This window comes from Rhinopithecus roxellana, chromosome 5 (assembly GCF_007565055.1).
Source record: "Rhinopithecus roxellana isolate Shanxi Qingling chromosome 5, ASM756505v1, whole genome shotgun sequence".
Lineage (NCBI taxonomy): Eukaryota > Metazoa > Chordata > Mammalia > Primates > Cercopithecidae > Rhinopithecus > Rhinopithecus roxellana.
The window spans coordinates 50136985-50163268 of NC_044553.1; the positions used below are offsets into that span (position 1 = coordinate 50136985).

General features: G+C 39.2%; 1 protein-coding gene across 7 annotated transcripts in view; it reads right to left on the minus strand.

The window, feature by feature from the left end:
• The window catches only part of NPAS3 (neuronal PAS domain protein 3), an 891171-nt gene that overhangs the window by 242627 nt on the left and 622260 nt on the right, over positions 1-26284 (minus strand). For all 7 annotated transcript variants that reach the window (XM_030931427.1, XM_030931426.1, XM_030931424.1 and 4 more), the window contains one exon: positions 2109-2198. In XM_030931427.1, the coding sequence (XP_030787287.1) occupies positions 2109-2198 (90 nt within the window). The remainder of the gene's footprint in view (positions 1-2108; positions 2199-26284) is intronic.

Genomic DNA, 26284 nt, shown 5'->3' on the forward strand with positions numbered 1-26284 from the left:
TCTGGGACTGCACAGAAATTGCCAGATACTGGACCATGTCTACATAGCCACTTTATTTCACAGAAACATCTATTATTTGTCTCAGATTTTACGTGATGATACAGTAGAAAAGCAGCTAAATAAAATACTTTTAAGGAGAAACCAGCATAGGGTTAAAGCCAAATTTTTCTTGAACAGATGATATTTCAGATGGCCGCACTATTCCAGATGCATCCATTTCCTTGAAAATCCAATCCATATATGTGCATATGCTGTGCTGGCAGGAGGACTGACTGAAATGGCCAAAACCCAAGAGCTAATATTCTTTTGGCCAGAATAATGCAATTATTATTTTCCTAGCTATCAGTCTAAGCATACAGAGCCATCTGTTATGCAAAGCAAACATACACATCTCAATTACAGAAAATGCAGTTGCCTTGACAGAATTTGGATTACACCACTAACCAGGGCTGTAAAATGTGTTTTGAGCTAGTATATAATGGATGCTTTTCAGGAGTTCCCTAATTAGCATTTACCTGCTTAAACTAATTATTCATCCTTCTTCTTTACTGGCTTATTAAACTTTGCTGGATACCCTGCATGAAACATGAATATGTGCATTGCAGAACAACAAACAGTGGTGTTTCCAGTTCTATATGGTAATAACAATATCGCAATATGGTGGCTCGCCAATTTCAAAATTGAAGATTCTCAATACTAGGTCCCAGACAGATTAAGACAAGGCTTAAAGTCTATTAAAGGCTATTACAAAACCAGATCTTTCAACAAGATACAAGAATACTAATACTAAGTTAACAAAAGCTCAGTTTCTATCATTTGGTTTGCTAAAGTCCACATAAAATAGAATTACTCTATACACTATAGCTGAGAGCTTGCATGTTCCTCAAAAAGCATGAACAGAACAGACCCTTGTTTGGATTCTCAACAGTAAATAATCAAATTTGGCAGTGGTTCTCCTCCTTCCCCAAGCCTCCTCACATGCCAAATATCTCTCTCTATTATTTACCAATGTCTTTCTTGATTTAGCTATTACCCGGCAAACTCACTAAGAGCCAAAAGGATCCAGACTTGCTGGATGCCTCCTTAGAGCTGTGCCAACTTTCAGAAGCAAGGAGTCTGGGGTGGGTCCTGCTTTAAAGGAGAGAGACAAATCTTATCTCTATCTCTAGCTTCAAGGGGCAACTGAATGAGTGGTAGATTATCCAACTTGGCAGATCATCACACACACACACAAAATCCCTCCCACTGAGGCAGTGTTTTCCTCATGCCAAATCACCAGATGAAAGGGGTCAAACTCAGCCAATCACCTGCATGGGCGCAAATACCCAGATGTTCAGCCTTTTTATGGAGAAAACATCTGGATAATTAGCTGAATTGCAAACCTTGCTTCAGGATATTTTGGCATTCACTAGATGCAGCCCATGTCTTGGAATTCACTGGAACTTAAATTTTTGTGTTCCAGGGGAATTTCGAGAAGTAACATCCAAGATTTTTGTCCCTGGCCCGTCAGCCTCCATTTTCTTTTCTTTTACCCTCCAAAAAACACATGTGAGTAATTAAATGGCAAATAATGAAAAGCTATCTTATTTTATGAAATCATCTTTCAGCATTTGGAAGCATTTGCAAAGGCAGCAAAATATATCCTTGCTGGAACCCTCCCTGCAACACATTTTAATGGTCTCTTTCAGTATTTCTTGACTCCAAATGACTCCTGCCATTGTGTCAGCTCCCAGGATAATGCAGGGTACTCCATAAACATCCAGTAATAGGACACAAGGGAAGCACTATTAGTGTGTCCCTCTCCTACCGGGCACAGAGGTTTCAAAGTTCAAAACAACCAAGGGAAGAAACTTCATTTGTTCTCAATAAATTAATAATGATCCTTGGGGGGTGGGGAGGGGAACTAAAGTTTTTGAGCACAAGTTTATTCTGAATGTTCAACACTGACACACAGGTTTCTCACTGACTCTGAGAGAACAGTCAGGTAAAGCCATTAAATAATAAATTTGATAATTCATGCTAAACAGAATATTCCTTGAAGAAGGAAAAACATGAGGCTGAAGAAGGCTTCATAATCGCTGCCAAGAATCTAAAATTGTTTTACTTACTTGTGAGAGGCCTAGGTAGATGGAGACTGTTTCGGAAATGTACAAAAATTTTCCTTCTTGATTTAGTGCAAATACAAAGCCATCCAGGGACTGCAGGAAAAAAAATATAAATAGATTAATAAATATAAAGGATGCAGATTTAATTAGTAAGGCCGCTGAGAAAAAGCAATACATTGAATTTTTTTTTTAAGAGTCTTGCTTTGTCTCCCAGGCTGGAGTGCAGTGGCATGATCTCAGCTCACTGCAACCTCTACCTCCTGGGTTCAAACAATTCTCCTGCCTTAGCCTCCCGAGTAGCTGGGACTACAGGCACGTGCCACCATGCCCAGCTAATTTTTGTATTTTTAGTGGAGACAGGGTTTCACCATGTTGGCCAGGCTGGTATCGAACTCCTGACCTCAGGTGATCCGCCCCTGCCTCGGCCTCCCAAAAGTGCTGGGATTACAGGCACGAGCCACTGTGCCCGGCCACGCTGAATTTAAGACCATTTTTTTCTCCGTGTTTAATGAAAGTCCTAAGATCTTTTAGTATTGCATTATACATGAATAAATTAAATGTCTGAATTAAGACTGAAAGCTTTCTCTTACTTTAGAGACTTATGTCTCTGTCATTTTGATCAAGATACATTACATTCATGTACAAAATAAGGTCATGCTGATTTTATGAGATGTTGCCTTTATTTTTTTTTTTTTTGGATTCAGTGGTTACTGAGATTAAATCAGCAAGATTCTCCATTAAATAGTTGAACAGGAATAAAGATCGTAATGAAATGAAAGAAAAAAAGGCTTCCTATATCAAGAGCAAGTAAAATCACTACTTGCACTACTCTGAACATCAACAATTTGCTAATTAATAAGGAATGATGCCTTCTTTAATCCTAGTGCCCACTGTGTTAGAACAATAGGAAATGTCAATACATTAAGGGATAATGTTTATAGGCTGCAATCTGACAAACTGTAATCTTGTTTTGCAGAACTCTCTATTAAAGTTTTATAGCGACAGTTCTAGTTTCTATCACAACTCCTGAAATGGAACAAAAGAAGAAAGAAAGAAAGAAAGAATAAAGAAAGAAAAAGGATGCCACACATCATCTGTAACTCCTAAAACCTCAGTCTACTTTCCCAATGGAGGGTTGCATTTTCAGTTTGATGAATGGCGTAAATCATCATGAACTCCACCTGCAATACAGCATTCAAACTGAGGTTAACTTTGTTTCAAATTCTTGCAATCCAGTGCATCCTACACCCTCTGTCATCCTCACATCTTTTGTTTTGCTTTATATTTATTTTTAACAAGGTAGATTGCACAAGTGCTGCTTGTACAAGAAAAAGTTTTTAAATGTGTGTGGTGTTAAAAAAAGGCTGTGAATTTGCAAATACAGGAAACCCATGCTAGGAACACGGTATGTGAAAACACTAAATTAATGACAAAATTTGTAAAATATAGAAAGGTGGAAGAAGTGTGTAAATTTAGTTAGAAATATGTGCCTTCTCAAATCCTAGCAATAATTTCAGTATCCTAAAATACTGAATTTTGGGGAGACTATATATTATATATATTCTTATATATGTATGTGTGTATATATATGCATGCATACAGATACACACACACATATATATGTGTGTATGCATATATAAAATTTGGATTTTCTGCCAGATACAGTGGCTCATGCCTGTAATCCTAGCACTTTGGGAAGCCGAGGTGGGCACATCACTTGAGACCAGGAGTTCAACACCAGCCTGGACAACATGGTGGAAACCCCATCTCTACTAAAAATACAAAAGTAGCTGGGTGTGGTGGCACACCTGTAATCCCAGCTACTTGGGAGGATGAGGCACAAGAATCACTTAAACCCAGGAGGAGGAGGTTGCAGTGAGCCAAGATCACGCCACTGTACTCTAGACTGGACAACAGAGCAAGACTCTGTCTCCAAAAAAAAAAAAAAAAAAAAAAAAAGTAGATTTTCCTGTTTCCTGACATGTTTTCACTGCCCCACCAGTCAGAAACTGTGCATGACACCCAACCCCCTCCTCTGATTTCTTGGGTTCTGAAAACAATTCAAAAGTCACATTATATTGTTCCACTAAAGAGCAAATTACATGATAGATGAGCTTTTAGCTACAATAATACAATAATGCCAGCTTACATTTATTAAGCATTCTGTGCTAAGCAGTTTGCACATATTGTCTCTTTTAATTTTCACAAGTACTATATGAAGTTATTGTATTATTATCTACTTTTTATATACAGGGAAATTCAGGATTAGTGAAGTTAGGCAACAAGCCTATTCCTAGTTTGGAGTTTAGAGTTGAACTTTGGCAGTGGGACTTAATAACTAACTATACTACCTTCCAATAAAAATAAAGATTCTCTAATTGACATGTGTGAATTAATGTAAAGGCGAATATTCACAGCATTTCTGAAATTAAAATATTTACCCTAAGAGGCAGCCTGTGACATCTTCAACATCATCCCTTGTTTTTGAACAATTTGTGTTCAAACGATAGAATCCTCCCATTGTGGGTACAAGACAGAGGGGAAGTAGGATGGCAAGAGATTACTTAAGTTATTTCCATAGGAGGTTTCCTGGCCACCTTTGCTGCGAAATATTTCCCCAGAACCAGCTTTTGGGAATAAAATACTGTACTGTCTAAGGGAACTGGGCTCCTTACCTTTCACAAAACTGCAAACCCTCTGGACCCTTTTCTGATAGAGCCTTTCAAGCACAGGATGTAGTATAGCAGAACCTCACTTTTGAACCAGTGCAAAGGGAGAGATATTTCCTTCCTACGAGTTTGGGAAGGATCTAATTTCAACATATCTTTACCTCAAACGAGATGTCTCCTGAGAATGACTCACGAGAATTAGGACCCTCCCCTTTGTGACTATTCCCTTGGAGTTTATAAAAGGGCTTGTTAGGTTTTCCTTTCGACCTGATAGCCACGGCTTGGTACACAATCACAGAGAACTATGTAAGTCATCTTCTCAAATTTTAATATGTCATTGTCAATTAGAGCAACAACACAAAGAGAGATCACAGGAGAACTTCTAAGGACACAAGGGACAGTTGGAAGCCTGGCTGGATGCAAAAGGATGGACTGATGAAGCTGGTGTGGGGATAATCTCCTATAGTTCTAAACCTTCATTTTACAGGGGAGGAAACTGAGGCACAGAGAGGCTAAGTGGCTGGACAAGCTCAGATGGCCAGTTGGTGGCAGAGGCAGGATTAAATCTTCTTCACTCCCATAAAATTATTAAAACATTGATGGCATTGTATGCTTCTGGTTGGCTTATTCAGCTCTCAACTAGAGAATTTCTGAATCACTGAATTTATCAACAGTGAGGCGATGCCTCATGTATCTTTCTCTAGCTGGCACCTAACAACCACTCAATCAGGATTTATGAAATCCAATTCTACCTCCATGCTCAGTGCTCCCTTTTCCTTATATCACAAATACCATAATGACTACTAAGGATGGAAATTATTTTCTTGAGGAATCCAGTTTATGGACTTAGATTATTTACAGATTCAGATTCCACAGATTTCTACTATGGTCTGGGATACCTCCTGATATTTAGAATAGAATGGATTATTTTATGTCCTTCAAAGCACCCAGTGCTATTTCTGAATAGATGTGTCATTTGCTATCTACGCATATCCTTTACTTCCTCACTAAAAGGGATGGTGATTCTTAACATGAGGTTCAGATTTCATGTACTTACTAAAATATTTGAGGAGGTTTGGGCACCATAGCAGGGTAAAAGAATATCTGGAGGCAAAACATCTGATGCTATTAAGCAGTGGCGATCTAAGAACTGGCCAGTTTTGTTTGGCAAAAACAGAGGCTTCAACACATGTTCTAATTTCCTGGTGAGATTAAAATGAGTCTATGTCTACATGACACAAAGACATCCAGTCAATTCAATTAAAAATAACGGCCAATTTGGTAGGGGGAAAATACAACTAGTTAAATTAGTTGTTAGTCATCACAGAAATAAAACACACACACACACCAAAAATACGGTTAATTCACCATATTTTTCACTTTTATGGTTATCATTTTGGTCAATTATACCTACAGTCTGAGATCAATGTCCATATCTCAGATTTGATTACCTTTCAAATAAAAAATGGGATATGAAGTCTGGTCTAAAGTGGATTGCCAAGGTCACTTTTCACATAGCCACTACCTTCTGATTCAGGATTGCCTCTGTCTATAGTTAGCTGTATGTTGCCACTTAGAAAAGTTTGAAGGGTAGCATCATTGTTGGTTTAAATTGGGTGTTATCAATTTAAAAAGGTGGGAGGAGGAGGAAGAAAACATTCAGTCAGTTAGTCTTGGAAACCAAGTGTGATTAATCTGAAAGTTCTGTGGAATTTTTTTTTAAATTTTGAATCAAGAAAGCTATTATATACTGCACTGTTCAATCACTGCAGGCTAGTTTTTAATTTTTTTTAAACTGCCCACTGTTTTCAACAGGCGCCAATTAAGATTCTGGGGTCAAAGGGTTAATTACATCTTCTTACTCACTATGTAGAATTTTCTGATTATTAACTAAGGTTGGATTAAGATGAAAAAGAACCTACATAAATGTTAATGCTAGTCCCTCCTCAAGAAGATTTTATTATAAAGCCATGCTGAAATCTATCTGCTTTCCTCAAAGCAGATGGAGAACAAAATCTTAGAAGAAACAGTAAAACAGACATTTTAAAGACATGCAAGTATCTGATTTATCAAGACAGTTTTCTTATTACTGCAAACAGTTCTTAGCCATCCAGACAGGGCTGATCGGAGATTTCCTTTGTCACATCCCAGTAAGTCTATGAGGTACACATGCAAGAAGTGAGGCTTGGATACAGAAATCAGGAGTTACAGCATCTCTGAATAATAATGCCTGTAATTATAATTTATATCCCCTGATATCAGTGTAACATATAAAGTGTAAGGCACAGTTTCTTTTCTTTCTTTTTTTTTTTTTTTTTTTTTGAGACGGGGTCTCGCTCTGTCGCCCAGGCTGGAATGCAGTGGCCGGATCTCAGCTCACTGCAAGCTCCGCCTCCCGGGTTTACGCCATTCTCCTGCCTCAGCCTCCCAAGTAGCTGGGACTACAGGCGCCCGCCAACTCGTCCGGCTAGTTTTTTGTATTTTTTAGTAGAGACGGGGTTTCGCCGTGTTAGCTAGGTTGGTCTCGATCTCCTGACCTCGCGATCCACCCGTCTCGGCATAGTTTCTTAACCCCAAAAGCTGAATGCTTCTAACAGTACTTGTCAAATGATGAGGTTATTTCCTTGCAGGGTATGCAACTAACCACAGGTTCATGATGGAAGGTGTACTAATGTTTAATGCATTGTGCTAAATGGATTTATATTTGTCAAAGGAGTTTTGCCTCTGCTTTCCTTTTTGTGCGTATTCCTCTGCAGCCAAATTTCACAGAGTGACATCTTACCATGGTGCTCCTATAGGGACAAGTTTTGAGTATATAAGCACTCTGAAATTAGTAGTTCTTTCTTTGACATTCCAGTACAGAAGGGGGAAAAATCACCCCAAACTCTTTTCCTATGACTTAACTCCAGTTAGAGAGAAGAATTACCAGTAGGCTAGGTTATTTTAATGACAGATTATTTTAAACTAAGCCTTCACCATCTGTTCCACCCCCTAATTATGAATGCAAAAAGAACATATTTCACAATTACATCAGTAAAAAAGTAAGATATACATGATTTAAATGCATGCATGTGCTCCTTGTCCAATGTGCCATGCATCTGTGATGTCCTCTCAATTCAGGCTCAGACTGCAGAGAAAATGTCCATACGTGATAGAGTATAATCTCTGACATACTCAACTTTCCCTTCAAACTCAGAGTTCTTCACTGTTGTGACATAACTCTGTTAGGACAACAGCAGAGCCTGAATTCGAGCACAATGCTTATCAGACATTAGAAGTGAGCAATTTATAGCTGCTAAGACAGCTTTGCTGTTAATAAGGAGAGGTTCTGCGAGAAAACTGCCTCCATTCCCTAAGCAATGGGCTAGCCTTGCGAAGAAGTAGGTCTGCCCTTGAACGATATGAGAAACCTGGCTGGAGAGTGAGGACAGGACTCCATTGCCTATCTTTCCACTCTGTTTTGGCAGCAGTTAAAAGAGTTAGAAAGAAAAAAAAATATTTCTTAAATTTTTTGGCCTTTAGATACAATCACACTTTGATAGAGCTCATTGAAATGCCATATTGCCCTCCGAATGCACTCAGGAAGTGATGCTATACTGCTCAGGCACACACATGTGGACTCCCAGAGACTTCAAGGAGAACCTGGCTGGTGCCCAAAGTGCCCACATGTATCTGTTTATGGGGGAGAAAAAGATTCACAAATTGTGTCTTTGCAATCTGACTTTTAACAATCCAGCACTGTGAAGGAACAAAAGCCTTATTTTCAGAAATAAGAATCTAAGTCAAGTATATTTTCTCAAAGTGGATAAAAGCACACACATCAAAGGTTTAGACTTTTATTTAACCCTTAAGAATCTCCAAGAGCTTTCTATTCCTTCCTTTGCCTTCCAATGAGTCAACTGCACAAAGGATAGCATAGGTTCATACGGTCAGGTACTAAAAGCCACATGTTTCCCAATCACAACAACAAATTAGATTAAATTTGACTATTTTTCTACTAAATAATAAATCCAGAACAGCAAACTGTGATGCCTCAAAACACCTTTCATAAGGGTTTCCTACAATATGTAAGTCGAAACATCTTAGGTGAGAAAACAGTTAAGAGCCATAGATGGCCTCTCTTCAGTCCTTAAAAGAGAGGCAGCAGAATAAAGAGGCAGCAGAATAAAAGGAGAGACACTGAGCTAGCAAAATCTTAAAACATGAGAGAACAAAGACACCCATTTTCTGAGCAAGATGAGGTTTTGCTTCTGCTCCTTAAAATTCCATTTTGGGGAGCTGTGTATCAAAGTGTTGACCTTTTTTCTCTAGGATGCTAGTTTAGGCTTTACTTCCAGCCTTGAGGGATGCAGATTTATGAACCTAAACATCCAGCCAAATGGACAATAGGCTCTGGTCAAAAGACAGTGTGGCATTTGGTGGACTCACACTGGCCTCTGAGCCACAGGGGCTACTCCATATTATCTCTGGTTTGTCCTAGAGGAACCGGGGCTCCACTTGGGGCATAGGTGAGCACATGCTCCTTTTGCCTCAAGGAGAGGATTCCCAATAGTTATTCTAAAGCACAAATATTAATTGCAATGCTACATCTGCTTTACATACATGTGGTATATTAAATTACTGAATGGTAGACTTCCAAATCTAAGCGCTCATTCCTTATTGTGCTTCTCTCTCATTGAATTCAGAGTTCTTTTTCAAGGTAGAGGAGGAATCCCCACCTTGGCAGAAGTAATATAAACAATACATTGCACTGGTCCTGAATGGCCTAAAAATGTCACTGCTTTGCTTTGGCTAGAAATAAGCTGTTCACTCACACGCGGGTACCAGGTGTCTTTCAAGTTGTTGACCTTAAAAAAAAAAAAAACAACTGAAAGAAAAGAATGACAACTGTTTACCTTACATCCTGTCGAATATAGACTACTGGAAAGTAGGAAGTGGTCTTCGTTTTATATATATATAAAACATATGAATCAAATATGCTGTTACACATATCATATATAATACATATTGCATGTATTGTTATAGGATGTCATAAACAATGCTCCGTTCACTCAGTATTCACCAGGAAAAAGAAAAGGGAGCAAATATTTGTTAGTCACATTACATAGGTCACATATGAGATAGATATTATTTAATCCTACTTTGCAGATGAGGAAACTGAGGTTCAGAGAATTTAAACCCATTGCTCAATGTCACATAACTAACATGGGGTAGAGCTGAGAACAAAGGATCCTTTGACTGCTTTTCCTCGCACTGCTGAGACTACCTGCTGGGTATTTTAGTTGTTTCACAGCTTGATATAGCTGTGCGGAATCCTTGCCTCTTCCAGCATTTCTTTCCACACAAGTGAGTCTCACGCTCTTTCTGTTTAGAAAACTCCTGTTGACTGCAACAGAAAGCACCTGTTGAGCTCTTATGCATCAAGCCCATGACAGCCTGGGGTTCGCAAAGGGGACTGAGACAAGGTTCCCAATAACAAGCTGCTTTCTTAAAGAAGACTCATCTGTGGGATCCAAGACTAAGAAAGTGAATAAAGTTGAAAATTAACTTTATAAAACAGAAAGCCCCAAGGCAAAGGCAGTTTCCAATTTAGGATACCCTGAATACACAGTGGGGACCCCTGAATGACCCAGCTCCAGACCTCTTCTAGGTTGGTATTATTTTTGGGAAAGGCATGGAGTGCTAGATTTGGAAAACATGCAATCAAAAGACCACCAGACTTGGAAGAAATTCCCATATGTTGGAAGAAGATCCTAGAGCCCAGCAGTGGACAGGGGACCCCATAGGTAATAAATAATCCCTAGTAGAACCACATCTCCAAATAGGTGGCCGGTATGTAAGACTAGACCACACCACATACAAGCTGGCAAGAACAATGACCCCATTTCCTGTCCCAGAGTTTTTCATTCAGATTTATATGTTTGTATTTTCCCCCTTCTCTGGTAGTATATACATACCATTTTATATAGAAGTCAATGTGAAAATAAGATAGACTACAGACATTTATTTTATAGTCATATTTACCTGAAAGTACAGCCTCGCTTACCTGAAAACACACCCCCGATGTTGGCAGGGAAACCCATAGCGCTTCTGTTATGGCTAAGTATGATATGAACCTGACTGTTCACTGGGCAGTGGGTCACTTTCAAAAACAGGCTCTTAAGAAAAAAATAATAAATGCTTTGTACAGGTATTCCTTTAGGTAAGGAGGCTTGTGTTGGGAGTAGTAACAATGATTAAAGAATCCCTTAATGAAGTTAGCATATTAAAAGACCATTTAGAGACCTCAGACACTAATCTGCTGCATTCATCATGTGTTTCATTTCTAGGAACGTTTTATTTGTATCTCTAGAGAAAAGGCATAAAAAAACATTTGTACTCAAAGGAACTTGATGGTTACAAATATAGTTCAGAAATTCTGGTTGGGGGTAATTCATGGGCCATGAAACCCTTCTATGTTAATTTCAGGAAATCATTGTAACTAGGTTCTTTGCTCTTTATTTTATATATCATTCATATAATTAACAATTAATTTTTAGTAGAACCACATACAGCTATAAATATGATCGGCTGATAATAGAAACTAGTATTTAGTTCCTGGAGTCAACAATGCTCAGAATTGTTTTTAATATTTTTTGTAAGTAACTGCATCTCTTCTGGGTCCTTCACTTTACAATACTGAAATCTTTATATTGGTTTTCTGTGAATTCCAGATGCTTAGAGGCTATGTTGCTCCACTGCCTTAGCTCCAGAATTTAGCTCCATATGAAACAGAGATACATATTTATAGGGAAATTAATTATTCTGATGGAACTGAGACCTGTCCTGAATGATCTGTGGATAAACAACTTGGTTTACCACTTGCTATGGCTCTCGGCTGCTTTGCTAACCTTTCATTTCACAGTTGGCTGCTGAGTGTAGGTGAGGACCAGCAAATGCTGCCTGTCCACAGAGTTCTCATCCTGTTCAAGGCCCCAAGGAAATGGAAATGCTTCTGCTTTTATCCCCATGTGCCAGACTATGTAACACATGTGAAGTAAAAAAGATTATAGATTGTTATGGTTTGCTAACATACTTGCATATATCCAGAACATAACAACTAATAGCATAAGAAATCTTCATCAGTGATGCTCTAGATGGCATCCTTCAAAGTAGAGCAATTCAGCTTGTGAAATTTGCTAGGACCAAATTTGTTAGGTGTACATTAAATGACAGTCTTAATTTATACAATTAAAAGCAGCAATGCTTACTAGGGAGACTGAGGCAGGAGAATCATGTGAGCCCAGGAGTTTGAGGCCAGCTTGAACAACATAGTAAGACCTCATCTCAAACAAAACAAAACAAACCCCAAATAACAAAACAAAACAACAGTGGTGCTTAGCTGTATCGATCCTGGCTTCTCCTCTGTGGTCTACTTCAGGAACACAATGAAAGGACTGAGCTGAGATATGGGGATCTTGGTGTTGGTAATTTTGTGGAATGATTTGGTAAAGAAGAAAATCAAATTCTGGTATTTTCCACTGGCTTCCTAAACTGACTCTTTTGTTGTTTGTTTTTCAAACAGTGAAAAGTGAAACTGGAATTTTCTTCCTCTGATTCTACTTCAATGGCTATTCTGACTGGAAACGAATTCAGTGCTATCACTGAAGAGGGACTGGCCATTCATTACTTGAGTTTGCAAGATCAAAAGGTGATTTCACCAAAATCTCAATGAGCTTGAATAGGAATTATGGGAATGAAGTTGTCTATAAAGAAGGTGAGTAGAACTAACTGAAATACGAAAATAGTGTCTAAAGTGACTGCCTTGGAGGTAAACACAGGTATGTTAAGGTGATTTGAAGAAGGCAAAGAATGTAACTAAACCATGGAAACCACTGCACTGACCATCTCTGTGCCTTTCTGACCTACCATATCAGACAGCAAAAGATAATAGATTCACATAGCTTCTGTCTTAGTCATCTGACTGATATATCAAATAATCACTGTGACTGTTTTTTTCTTTAAAATCGGTGCTCAGCCTGTAATCCTAGCACATTAGAAGGCTGAGGTAGGTGAACCGTTTGAGCTCAGGAGTTTGAGACCAGTCTGGCAACATGATGAAGCTCTGTCTCTACCAAAAATACAAAAAAATGTAGCTGGCTCTGGTCCCACACACCTGTGGTCCCAGCTACTCAGGAGACTGAGGTGGGAGGATCACTTGAACCTGGAAGGCAGAGTTTGCAGTGAGCCGAGATTGTGCTACTGCACTCCAACCTGGGTGATAGAGTGAGACTCTGTCTCAAAAATAAAATAAAATAGGTGCTCAAATTTGTTTAAAAAATATTTGAAAAGGTGTACTTCAGTATTGTCTTGAAGTGAAAGATTTTATGCAAGTAATAGATTGTGGGTAGCAGAAAGCAAATTATATCTAGTACATGAATTGTCACTGGATGGTCATTTTTTTCAGACACGATTTGTTCTATATATTTTGAGATGCCTGGGCATTTGGTTATAAATAAATATAAACATGTTCACAAATGCTCCTGTAATTACTAACTGGGGATGAATCATTTGTTGGAGCTAATAATGCTACTATATACATGTCCCAGGGCAGAAGAAAGTATCAATAGCTTTTGTCCAGATATAGCCTTTCCTTTCCCTCAGTTCTGGAGTGCTGTCAGCACATGTGATCTTTCCCTTTCTTGGGTTCTTTAGGTGAAGTCACAGGTCAGTAGCTGGTATCTCAGCCAAAGAAGAGCAGACTTTGTTATTCTGCTTTTTCCTAAGCAGCACAGAGTGTTAGCCTGCTGGGAAGGTATAACTTAGTGTGCATTTTGAATTGGGCTATTTGGAATAGGTTACCACAGAACACCTTATATCTACTTTTGTTAGAGTCCTTATCACCTAACACACCTGAGTAATCGCTGGGGAAACTGCTTTCAGTGAATTAGGACAATGTAGTTTACTGAAGTTGCATAACAGTCATAGCATTACACACCCTACCAGGGATTTGCTGTGCCAATAATCTAGGTTATGCATGATCTATTCAAATACACTGATGTGTCAATCGAAAGGAATTCTAAAAGAAATTTGGAGTTGGTCATATTGGTAATTCACTCACTAGAAACCTTGAATCAATAATCTTAGTATAATTCTAATGTGCATAATGATTATTTACCCACTCTTTAGTCTCAAATAGCTGAAGATGTGTTAGAACAAAACTAATTTAAAAATGGCATTCACTACATTTGATGAATAACGGTCTACATCTCAATGACTATTAGACTTATTAAAATTAGTATACAGAATTGTAGACTAATTGTAGAGTAAAGTGGCCTCAACCATATATAGCAACAATACCTTCAGTCACAACTGTCACCTCGTACTTAGTCTTTCTCGACGTTCGACGTCAAAGGCATCCGAATTGCCAACAACACTGGTTGTATGAAGGGACAAAGATACTGATTAATTTCCAAGTATTGTTTTTTCACTTGGCCCTCTGCCTGATTTCCTTTAAGAGCTGGGCACATGAACTAATACTTATTTTCATTACTACAATGGTAGTTATCCTTGTGTAGAATCAGAATACTACAAGATGATCAACTTCACAGTTGAGAAAATTTCCACAAACTCTTATACAAACTTGCAGAATATTTTGAAGGAAGTCCCAATAACTTAAGAATGAGTCCCCCTTACAACTGTTGCTTAGACCTAACTTAGATTCTAAGTACATACCAACCTCCCTGACAAATGACAGTAGCCTGAAAAAGTGAGGAAGTACAATGTCAGATGGTTTCACCTGGAAAATGACAGTGCACAGGTTTGGGACCAACTGCCTTTGTGCCCCTTCTATGTTCTTATTTTAGTCCCCTTTGCGTATTTTTCTTTTGTTTCTTCTTCACCTTTCCTTTCTTCTTTTGGTCTGCATTTTGCATTCATCCATTTAGTGAAAGAGGGGCTGATGGCTGCAGGGAGAGTGTGAACCGTACTTCGCAGCCAGTGTTCCCATAAATCCTACTCTCAGTGTATTTGTATGTGAACCCAGGGCAGTGAAACAACTCTGAATTCATTTCTACATCTGACTCATGGGTGTGTAATGATTACTGACAAATTCTGAAGACCAAGAATGGCTCTGAATTTGTGCTGGCTAGTGTAAATTGTACAGGGTTGAATACTGGGGATAGACTCCTTTTGCCTCCAATGAGATTTGCTCATTCTAGCCTTGACCTTTCCCAACAAGTCAGATTTGTTTTACTGTCTTGCTTGGGGGTTGTGCTTTAGTAACAGGATGACCTACTTTAATTTCTACTTAAATGTGTCACAGCCTGAAAAGTGACTTCCCCTAAAGGACTGAGCCCTTAAAGACTCAAACTGGCCTCTGAGAATGAATGGAAGACTTTTATCCCAAAGCAAATAAAACTATATTAACGTTTTACAAACACAACCTTAAGTCTTTATCATTTTCTGTATGTGCCTTCTACTCTCATTACAGGTTAACTGTACTTGCTTAAGACATTTGCTGCTCCTCTCCACTAGATTTTCACCTTTCTGACTCCTTTCCTGCCATGACAAGAGCCTTTCATGAAAGTGTTAGCCAATATTATTTTGCCTTTTCCTAAACAGCACACAGACATGACCCACTAGGCAGGCCTAATGTACTAGATGTAGACATAGGCCTGCAGTTTATCAACATCCTTAATTTCACATGAGCTAGTGACTAGCATTAATCTCAATACTGTATAATGCAACAAGCTCAGCTCTTTCTCATAAGTTCAGCAAGGTGCAAGTAACGTATCGTCACAGGCAATGAGCAAAAAAATCCATTCCTTCACAGTTTTCAAAAGACATGTCTTTATATTGGGGCCCCTAGTGATAACTATGCTATCACAATTAAAATTTTCAAAACTATCATATAAAATCAACATACTGAGCAGGATAAAAATCCCTGTCCCCGATAGCTTACTATACAGAGTAAAAGCTACAGGATCTGTCACAAATCATTTATGCTTGCTTCTTCAAGGCTGAAATCTTTTGGCTTACTGGAACACACACAAGGAAATGGTAGATGTAGGAAGTTATCCAGCAAGTGATTGGAAGAAACATATTACTAATGCCCCTTATAATATATTAAGAAGTTTGAACGGATTATTCATAGGCTTAAACGCTTAGCTACAGAGTGATGCTTAGTAGAGGGAGTGTCTCTGTGTTGGAGGATATGGGCTGAAACATTAGGACCCTTCTTACCACTTTTCTGCATAAGTCAATTGACAACATGATTGCAGATTCAGTAAGCAGCCAGAATAGTTTAAAGAGAATGGATTCTTTCATATCTCTGCCTAGGGTCTTTCCAGGCTTCTCATGAAAAAGGGAATCTGGATATCATCCCAGTCCTAGGTAAAGCACCAGAAAAGAAGCAGGGGTTTCCATGCTGTAGAGGTAGACTCCTGGCCTCATTAAGAAGTGTGGCAGAGAAGCCTTCTACAGTCAGAAGGCCTTAACAGGAGCCCCCAAAAGAGGAAGGAAGAAGAGATGCATCAGGCAGATGAACTACTTCTGAGAGCAGGTTCCCTTGACTGCAGTCATTGATAAGGAGCACATTCTGTGGCTTTCAGCAGGGATGGACTTGCTTCGGCTCTTGAAAAAAATCCTCAGTAAGGAAGATACACTGCCAGAGGCCATATCTTATGGCTCAAAGATCTGGCACTATACAGTGACCTCTCTTGACTCCACCCTCTAGTTTTCTTCACCATGGAAAACGTGACTCTGTCAGAAAGTCTCTGGTCAGATTCAGAGGCACTCTAAAAGGAGACAATGATAGAGAAGATGGAACAATCTATGGCCTTGTTTTCTCAATTCCTTCAGTGATGCTAAGGAGCCTATGTGGCCAGAGCTGAACAAGTTCCACGTCCAGCTGTGAAATGGGAACACTTCAAACATTTCAAGAGGCAGCAGGGTATAATGCAAAAGGACACACGAGCTTTGAACTCAAATAGACCTGAGCTAGAATTCTGACTTTACAACTTCACTGTTTTCTCATATGGAAATGTAAAGAATAACATCTATACATTATTCATTTCAGTCAATAGAGTTGTTGAGATGATTAGAGTTAATACATGTAAAAGTGTCATCGTACAGCAGGTATATAATAAATGGTGCCCATGATGACTATTATTTGACTTGGGACCCTGATTTAGGAAGAATGTCTGCTAATAATTGTGGGTTTTATCTACTTGTAAGGAGAAAAACACACTTGGAAGTGTAGGATAATCTACTAAGGCAGCTAAACTAAATGTGTTACATAGGAGACAGGAGACTAATGTTACAGCAAGAAAAGAACTCAACAGTCATGTCTGAGACAAGGTTTCATAATAGTCAAAAAAATTTCCCTTTACAACTTCAAAAAACAAGTTTGGAGACAAACAATTTTAAGGGAGAAAAAAGACTATTTGTTTACCTCAGGGATTGCAGAAATTAATGGAAAGAGACAAATTAAGGAAATACAGGGTGGGACACTTGGGCAGAACGTTAATGTCAACGAAAAGATGAAAAGAATCAAACACAGACATAGGAGAAAAATGATTTTCATAAGCATGACCATTTTAAAATAAGAACTATTCTAGGATCTATACACACACACACACACACACATATATATATATATATATATAAAATATGCACACACACATAAATACATACATACATATGTTGTCTTAGTGTGCTTGGGCTGCCACAAAAAAATACCACATTGGGTGACTTCAACAGAAACTTATTCTGTCACAGGCCTGAAGCCCAGGAAGTCCACAGTCAAGGTGCCTGTACGTTTCAGTTTTGGTGAGGTCTCTCTTCCTAGATTGTGGAAGGGTGTGGCTCAACTTTTTTGCTGTGTCCTCACATGGCCTTTCCTTGATATGTGTGCATGGTGGGAGACAGACAGAGTGAGAGTGCTCTCTCTGTCTTCATCTTCTGATAAGACCACCAACCCTACTGGATCAAGACCTTACCCCTAAAATCTCATTTAACCTTAATTGCCTCCTAAAATCTCCAAACACTGTCACATTGGGAATATGGGCTTAAATATATAAATTAGGGTTGGGGACACAATTCAGTCTATGGCACACATATATATGTATGTGTATTAAGTATTTGCCAGAGCTGGGTACAGTGGCTCATGCCTATAATCCCAGTGCTTTGGGAGGCCAAGGTGCGAGGAATGCTCGCACACAGGAGTTCAAGCCTGCAGCAAGCTATGATGGTGCCACTGCACTTCAGCCTGGGTGACAGAGTGAGACCTTGTCTCTAAATATAAATAAATAAATAGACTCCAAATCCTAAAAAGATTTTAATAATAATATTAACAGTGACAGATAGCATTTATGGAGGTGGTCTCTGTGCCAGACCCTGGGAGAAGGACTCTACATGAACCAACCCAGCTCAATCCTCAGAGCCTACTCCTGATATATTTATATATATATATGTGTGTGTGTGTGTGTGTGTGTGTATGTGTGTATATATACACACATACACACACACACACACACACATAATTTGCTATCCCTGTCTGAGATGAAGAAAGTGAGATCACATAGCTGGGAAAGAGTACAGCAGGAACTGAAATTCAGGCTGCTATGCAGTGTGTAGTGCAATTGACTTGGACCCCATTCTTTCATGGCAGAGATTCTTGAGTTTTTGAGCTGCCATTCACTCCCTTATAGATTTGAATTCCCTGAGACATAGAGCAGAACGATAGTGCTCCAGGTGATGTTCAAAGCAGAGATGGGACAAGAAGATGATTGCTATCCTCTCTGATTGTGATGAAGCCAACCTAGAGGTGGCTGGACTTGACAGTCAGCTAAGTGTGATTTAAGCCAAACATTGGTGGATCATAATCCACTGGGTAGATCCCATTCTATGGGTGCAGTGTTTTACAAACGGTGACTCCTGGCCCTCTCTTCCCCTCAAGGAATTATTCTATGCCCCCCAAATACTGGAAAGAGACATCTAGTAGTCCCAGAAAAATCAGTTGTAGTTGAACACTCCTTCAGGCCAAAGTGTAATGGACTGATATAAAAATCTATAAAGATTTTGAAGAAAAAATGGGAAGGTTCTAGGTACTAAAACAGTAAAGACAGCAATAGCAACATACTTCTATTACTAAGTTTCTACTAAACATACTAGTACTATAATGGGTTTATACTGATTCTGGATTGTTTCCACTGTCTCCTCTTCAAATATAACTGGAAGCAGATGAAAATGGGTGTGGGCTAGCAGGGAGACTGTCTCTAGGCTTCCTCAAACTCAGTTTGTGTTTCAGATGAGAGCTGGGTAGTGAGAACACAGAAAGAGATGAGGGAAGGAGGAAATGAACTCTTGGCAAGGTTCTCTTTTCATCAGCATGCGTTCCCTTAGCAACTATGCCCTCCAAGCACAAAGCACTGGCCTGCACGTTCATCGTCATAGGGACAGGAGGGCATGTCTGGGGGTGATGAGGAAGGAGAACAGAAAACACCTGATGCTAAAGCCTTTCATTCCCTTGACAATTTTGCCCGAGTCCAGTTCTGTTTACCTTCAAACAACACCCACATACTGAGGCCTGTGAGTGACTTCAAGGCTGGTGGCCGCCTCGTGCTTGGCAAGAAGTGGTCACAGTGTCTGTGAGAATGTCTCTTGCTCTCTGTTGCTGTGCAGAAGGCCAGCACCTCCCTCCCATCATGCGTGTGCGCATGCAGGCACATGTGTGCCATCCAGTTCTTTGTTTACATGGGGCAAGTTATCAACTCAATATTTTTTACTTAAATGTCTGTAAAACGGAAGCCATGGACATTTGATTTTAGAATCCTAAGTTAATTTTCCTTCTTATCTGGCACTGTTTAGATCTCAAGTAAATTCAGTTCTGGGGATTGCCATTGTAGTGAAAGAAGAGCTTAGAAAGGGCTCAAAAGGGAACTGACAAAAAATTGAGATGATTGGAAAACAAGACTAATAGGAAACAGCGGAAAGGACTATATCCCCGAGCCTGGAGGAGTCTGAGGGGCGATGAGAACACACAGGAGGCTCCTCCTCAAATGCCAGCAGCCACCTCTCTGTTTCAGGAAGGGCAGATGAAGTGTGGAGAACTGGGGTGGGAAAGGATTCAAGGAAGTGACAGTGAAGACTGTCAAGGACAAAAAAAAGGGCAACTCAGGAAAACTGCATTGCCTCCTGGTTTGACAATCTCACAGGCCAGATCTATACTGCTGGCGAGTACGGCTTGAGAAAGACCCTGCTAAATGCTGAGGTGCGAGAGATAGACAGATACTAAATGATCACAAAGTTTGTGAATATATGTTGTGTTCTCAAGTTGTCAGGAGAAACACCTGATGCCAAAGCCTTTCATCCCCTTGACAATTTTGCCCGAGTCCAGTTCTGGCCAGCAAAACTGAAATTTGCAGCCAAATATGTATATACATTCATAGTAACTTCATCATGGTACCAAGCAAGCTCTTCAGACAAACACAGTTCACGGGGAGAGCCAAATGGGTGGCTACTGCAAAGGGCAGTGTCTTGAGAGGGAGGCTAACCTGCCTCAGTGAGATGTCTGTAATGCTGTTATAAAGAAAAACAAATTAACCTGTAGAGGAAAAAAGCCAAACCACTCCACTGAAGTGAGTGGGCAGATATGCACATCCCCACAGTCTGTGGTTTAGCTGGTAAGTTGGAAACCACCGCACATTTGACCCAAAACAAGAAGGCAATGCATGAAGATCCTCCGCCCCTCCAAGTAAGCACCGGAGCAGCTGATGGACCAAGCAAGAGAAAAACTCGTGGTGTTTGTACAGATAGCCCTCTCATTCCAGGAACTTTCACAGGCATTGTTGGGCTCATTCTTACATCCTCTTAGAGGTGCTCACACTTCCCATTTCAGAGACAGCCACTGAGCCACCGAGTATCTCTCCATTGTCAGGGAGGGCATCGGTTTTCCCAATCACATGTTCTATGTGTGAAACTAAGAAAAGTGTAACCTGTGCGTAGTGATCAGGGATGGTTCAGATATCTTAATTATCCGACTATTTAAGATCCAGGTCTCTATCCAACCCCAGCCTGTCACAGCATCAACTGCACTTGCCAATATGACAGCTTTAAGCAGCATTTACTCTGTTGGTGAACACAGTGTGTGGTAAAATGATTTAGCATCATGAATAAACACATATGCTTGCTTGGGTCCAAATTTTAGAAGTGACAAACCCATTTTCTGGCCCATGATTTAATGGACTAGAAACAAACTAAAAGGTACATAATTTACTATGCATGAACAAGTAACTTCCTATGCAGCAAGTGAACTCTGATATCAAGTGCTGCACTTAGAACGGCTGATTACAGGTTGTGTGTTCCTATTACTAATGCATGTGTGTGTACACACACACATACACACACACACCTCTAAACATACCCCAACAATAGTTCTTTCATTCCTTGAAACATAACTGGGTATAGAACTGGTTGCTCATGGATGCCTAATACCATAAAGTAAAGAAGAAATCCTGACTTGGGGGGAAAACGCATTAAACAAGAGATTAATAAAAAGATGCTACTCTAAGCCAGCAACAAAAAGAGGTGTCAGGAGATAATCCCTCTTCAAAACATGCAACTTCCATGCCTGGTTTCTTTAGCTTGAAAAAGGTGTCCCCTACCCCTCACATTTTCCCCAGTAGACAGTCTCATCATTTTACTTTTAGTCTTGTTCCCATTTTATGTTTACATTTTATTTTCTCATTCCCTTCCCTGAATCCCCTGCTTCTAGTTTCCAGCTCAGTGTTTACAGAGACCTTTACTAGAATCAGGGAGGTTGAAGAGACCCCATTTTTTCCCCCTTCTCTTGTCATGCCCATTCTTTTTTCCCCTATTCCCAGAGAATAGATAAGTTTACCCAGAAAATAAAAAGCTAATACAACCTTTTGCTCATCAACAAAAGTATGTCTTGTTGTAGCCAGGAATAAGTTAATAAAACAGGGAAAAGGCTTAGTGGCTTAAAAATAGGCTCCTTGGGGTTATGAAGGAACAATGTTGTTTTTTCTTCCCAGCGTGCAAGGATTTAATTAAGTGATAACAGTCACCTTGGGGTGGCTGCACAAGGCAATAATATCTAGGTGAAGAAAAATGCTGAAGAGAGTTGAGTACAGTCAATTTATCTTCAGAGAAGGCAATAAATGAACAAAGCATAGGTATTGGGCTGATTGTTTTGCAATGTTTCCATTACTGATAAGCATCAAAAAAAAAAAAAAAGCACAGAGATTTGGTATTTTCAGTTTCTGAAATGTATTAAATACAGAGAAAGGAAATGAAAAAATTGCTGTGAGGTCACATCCTCACATTCTAATTACAAACAGTTTGGTAATTATTCAAGCTAAACATAGAACAAGGGAATGTTCACGTTGACACAAAGGATGCGGACACAGCTGAGTCGTTTATTTGTAAGCAAACATACAAAACTTGGAAATTTCTGTTCTGCCAAAAAAGAGAAAGCAACCATAAAGAGAGGTGAAGGCAGAGTGAGGATGCATTCGTGGTCAGCCTCAGAAACAGCAGACTTTCTCTGTTCAAAGGTCAAATTTGAGGAAATTTAAAGAAGTGTAGGGGAATTAGTACAGAAGTGTTATGATAGAAGAATATCCTAAAAAACAAACAACCAAAGACAAACCCCAAAACAGTGACCTTATCAGCCTGCATAATATTAAGAACTAACTGTAAAGTTAGAATAAAATTATTGAAAGCTCAGGCCCACAGAGAATGTTAACAACAGAAACATGCCATTGGTGCTCAAAGCAAGGTTTGAAAGAAAAGTGTTAATGGATACCTAGGTGATGAAGTCAACATATTACTTTCACTTCTTTTTGTGGGATGTGGGCCTTGGGGATGGGCAGAAAGTAAACGGAGAGTCTTTTCTTTTTCTAGTACCGTAACAGCAACACGAAACTTCCCTCTCTACGGCTCCAGTCTTTCAGCAGTGGATCTCAAGGCACTCTACAAAATTAATTAATTCTAACACTACCTCTGCTTGGTATACAGAAAATGAGACACTGAGGTTAAATGTAACTTGTCTAAGACCACTCAACCTGTTTGCCGCCCAGTTTGATCCCTAATTCCCACGCTTCTTTTCTACTTAATTGCCTTCTTGGAGACCATTATCACCTCCCTCTTAAGAGTTCATGTTCATCTCTCTCCAATTTCAGTGGTGATCGAAAAAATCCTGCCCTCAACCCCTGCCCTCCACTTCCCTAGCTATGCCTCCAGCCATACTCTTCCTTCAGTGAAAAGTGGACCCAGCAGAGCAGCAAGGTTGGGATCTCTGTTTCTGTTTGGGTCGGCCCATGCACACAGCAATGTTGAGACAGGGAATGGTTCCTTCCCCTACACAATCTTCTTCTCCCTCACTCACCTCTCCCCCTGAGAGTCAACATGCTTCATTGACTCCTCCTCCCTCTACAGGATACACAAAGAATAAAAGTCAGCTAGATGATGCTTGAGAGGTTGCCTGCATAAGGAAAACAGTAAACAACTCAAAACCAAATAAAATAAAGATAAAATCACAAATGCTTTTTCACAGAAATCCTATCACCTTATGTGACTCTATGACAGATTTGTAAGTTATAGAATGTTGGGGGTGGGTAAGGTTTGATGAGATTTTCAAGAAAAAAATGTAATGTCTTACAATTATTATGAGTACTTGTGTTGTCTTAAGGTTGCATTACAGGGGAATTGCTTTCTCAACTTACTGAAAAACAAAAACTTTTCATTTTAATCAAGCCTTTATGTAAGTAAATTCAAAGGCAGTATTTAGGAGAAATGGGATGCCACTCTCCTAGGTTACCCTGTCTTTTCCAAATACTTGTCAGTGTTATCTAATATTAATAATAATAATTCTCATAAGTCCTAAGGCCGAGGTTTAGGTGACAAGTCTTCTTATAAGAGCAGATTTTAATACTAGACAACTTGGGGTTTTTCTGTTGACAGCTGTCCAAGACTGACTACTGGAAGAGACAAACTGTTTAAGGAATTATTTTACTCTTCTGTTCCAAAGAGAGTGGTAAAACGCTGAATGCAGGGATATTGGAGTTTTATTATGTTTTGGTTTCAGCGCTGCTCCTGTGCGAAAGCACAACAGAGCAGGGAGAAGAAGGTCTGACTCTAGCCATATACTTCCAAGCAAATGGAACTTCTCAAGATTCTTTTGGTTTAGCATTATTAGTTTTCTGGTATTATTGTGTGGGCATGGCCAGTAACCATTGGGTCCTTGAGGACCTTAGAGCTACAAGCCTTGTATGGGTCTACAATCTAGGGTCCTTAAAGTGGGACTGAATGGGATAAGGACAACCAGTTAACACCCATCACATTACCTACATACATAACAATAAGAGTTTCTTTTTGGTTGGCTAAAATAACACAAAAGGGACTCATATATTCATTAATTCGTGTTCAAATGTAAAGTGGTCTGCACAGGTTTATGGTCTATGCCACCACAACCTGATGCTAGCTTATGGGCAGGGAAGCCTAAAGTTCTGTTGATAATTAAAAGCTAGATGAACCACCTGGCTGAGGCAAGGTGACCAGCTTGAGACTCCAGATGCTAGCTCAGATCGTCAAGGCGAGCAGGGCTCTGTGCTCCATAAGGCCCTTAAGCCCCCAGTCTCCCCTCTTCTCTGCAGTGGCTCATCTCTCAAAAGAGCACTCTCCTCGGCATGGGTGTCTGGAGTGACTCATGAGCTCACAGCTCTTCCCGTCCAATGTCGAATGGGTCCCTAGTCTCCTAGCACCAGTGGCTTCACAGTGGAGCTCTAGGGGTTGGGTATAATTGAAAAGTTAGAGAATGATTTTGTATGCTTATTTTTCTCAACTACCTTGCTCATTTAGCATCATTATCACCACCCACAATGGCTCTCCCAGTGTGATAATTTAAAATAAGATTGATGATCTCATTGGCATATGGATTTAATATTAAAAGAGGCTTTGGTTTGAATATAAAGAAACTACAATTCTGATTAATGTCCATTAATCTATGAACTAGCCATATTTTCAAACAACTGGCCAATTAAAAGTTTCTGCCTGTGTTGAAACCTCTACTTACCACTTTACCATTAACAATAATACACCCTAGGAGATTTTTCCTGTTTGAGCATGTCAAAGTGAAACAGTGATTCGTTTCATTTTAATCCTCAAAAGTGAATTGGTTGGCACATTCTAATGTGCCCTACATTAGGGAAGCTGCCATCAGTTAAATACACAACAATTAAACATAGAGCAGAAGTATTAATGTAGGCAAAATCTACTCATTTATTGATCTTAAGCAAGCAGAAGACATAAATGTTCATTTATTTTAGCCACAGAAGATTAAATTTTCCTTCCAGGAACATTGTCTACATGGAGGGGGAAGATATGCACCATCATCTTGACTCACTATTCCTGTTGGATATATTAACTTCCAGTTCATGCTCATTATGGTCACGTGAAATAGTTCTAGGGATTTTATTGTTTTCTTGTAACATAGCTGTACTACTGATGTATAAAAATATTTCAGGAAAAAAATAGACTGGTAATTGAATAGACTGTCAGGAAAACATACACCAGTTTCTTTTTCAAAGAGATAGGTAACTGAATTTTCTAGACATTGTGTGAAATGTCTAGAAAATTCAAATGTCTAGAAAATGTGACTAAGGTATTTGAGCAATATCTTAGTCAAACCTTTGGATCTATGTTTTAGTTGGAATTGTAATCTATTATATCATTTTATTGGTAAGCATAGAAAAACTTGGCTACATCTTTTGTTTATTAGGAAAGGTTGTCTTTTACCATATCTGAAAGTAGAATTTTAAAAGTATAACAGCAGGAACCTCCAAAGCATAAAACAGCACATAAAATAACAACGAAAACCAGTTTTCAAATAGGCAACATCTCCAAATCTTGCATTATAGTCTAGCTTTTATCCTTGGTGCTTTCGCCTTGAATCTCCCATTAGTGCTGATGGGAACTGCATAGCTAAAGCCCATGCATCAAGTTGAGGAAACACTTCTTAGTATTAGTTCTGACTCCAGCGTTATAACACAAATCATGATAATATTTTTCTATCTCTGCATTTCATTGGGAAAAAAATACAATCTAGCACTCTACACACTCATAAATTATGACTCTATTCTTCTACAGTTTATGATTATTACCCCATTCCATATAGAAAATAAAAATCTTTTAAAATAACATTTTAAACTATGGTTTTTAACAAATAATAATTGTAGTTTTGTTGTATCTATCACTGAAGATTTAAAAATATCAAATAAGAATTTAACATCATAACCACAACAGAGATGTATCATTCTATCCACTTTCCATATTTATGAATCAAACAGCTCTCTCTATGTCTTCAGGTTTGATTATTGCTGTGGAACAGTAGGGAGCTAGAGGTGAACACTTAGTTCTGTTCACCTCAGGTCTAATTACAAACTCTTATTAGCACTAGTAGGGGTTAGCTCAGCTGTTTAGAGAACTTGCATAACGAGGCCAAGGTCA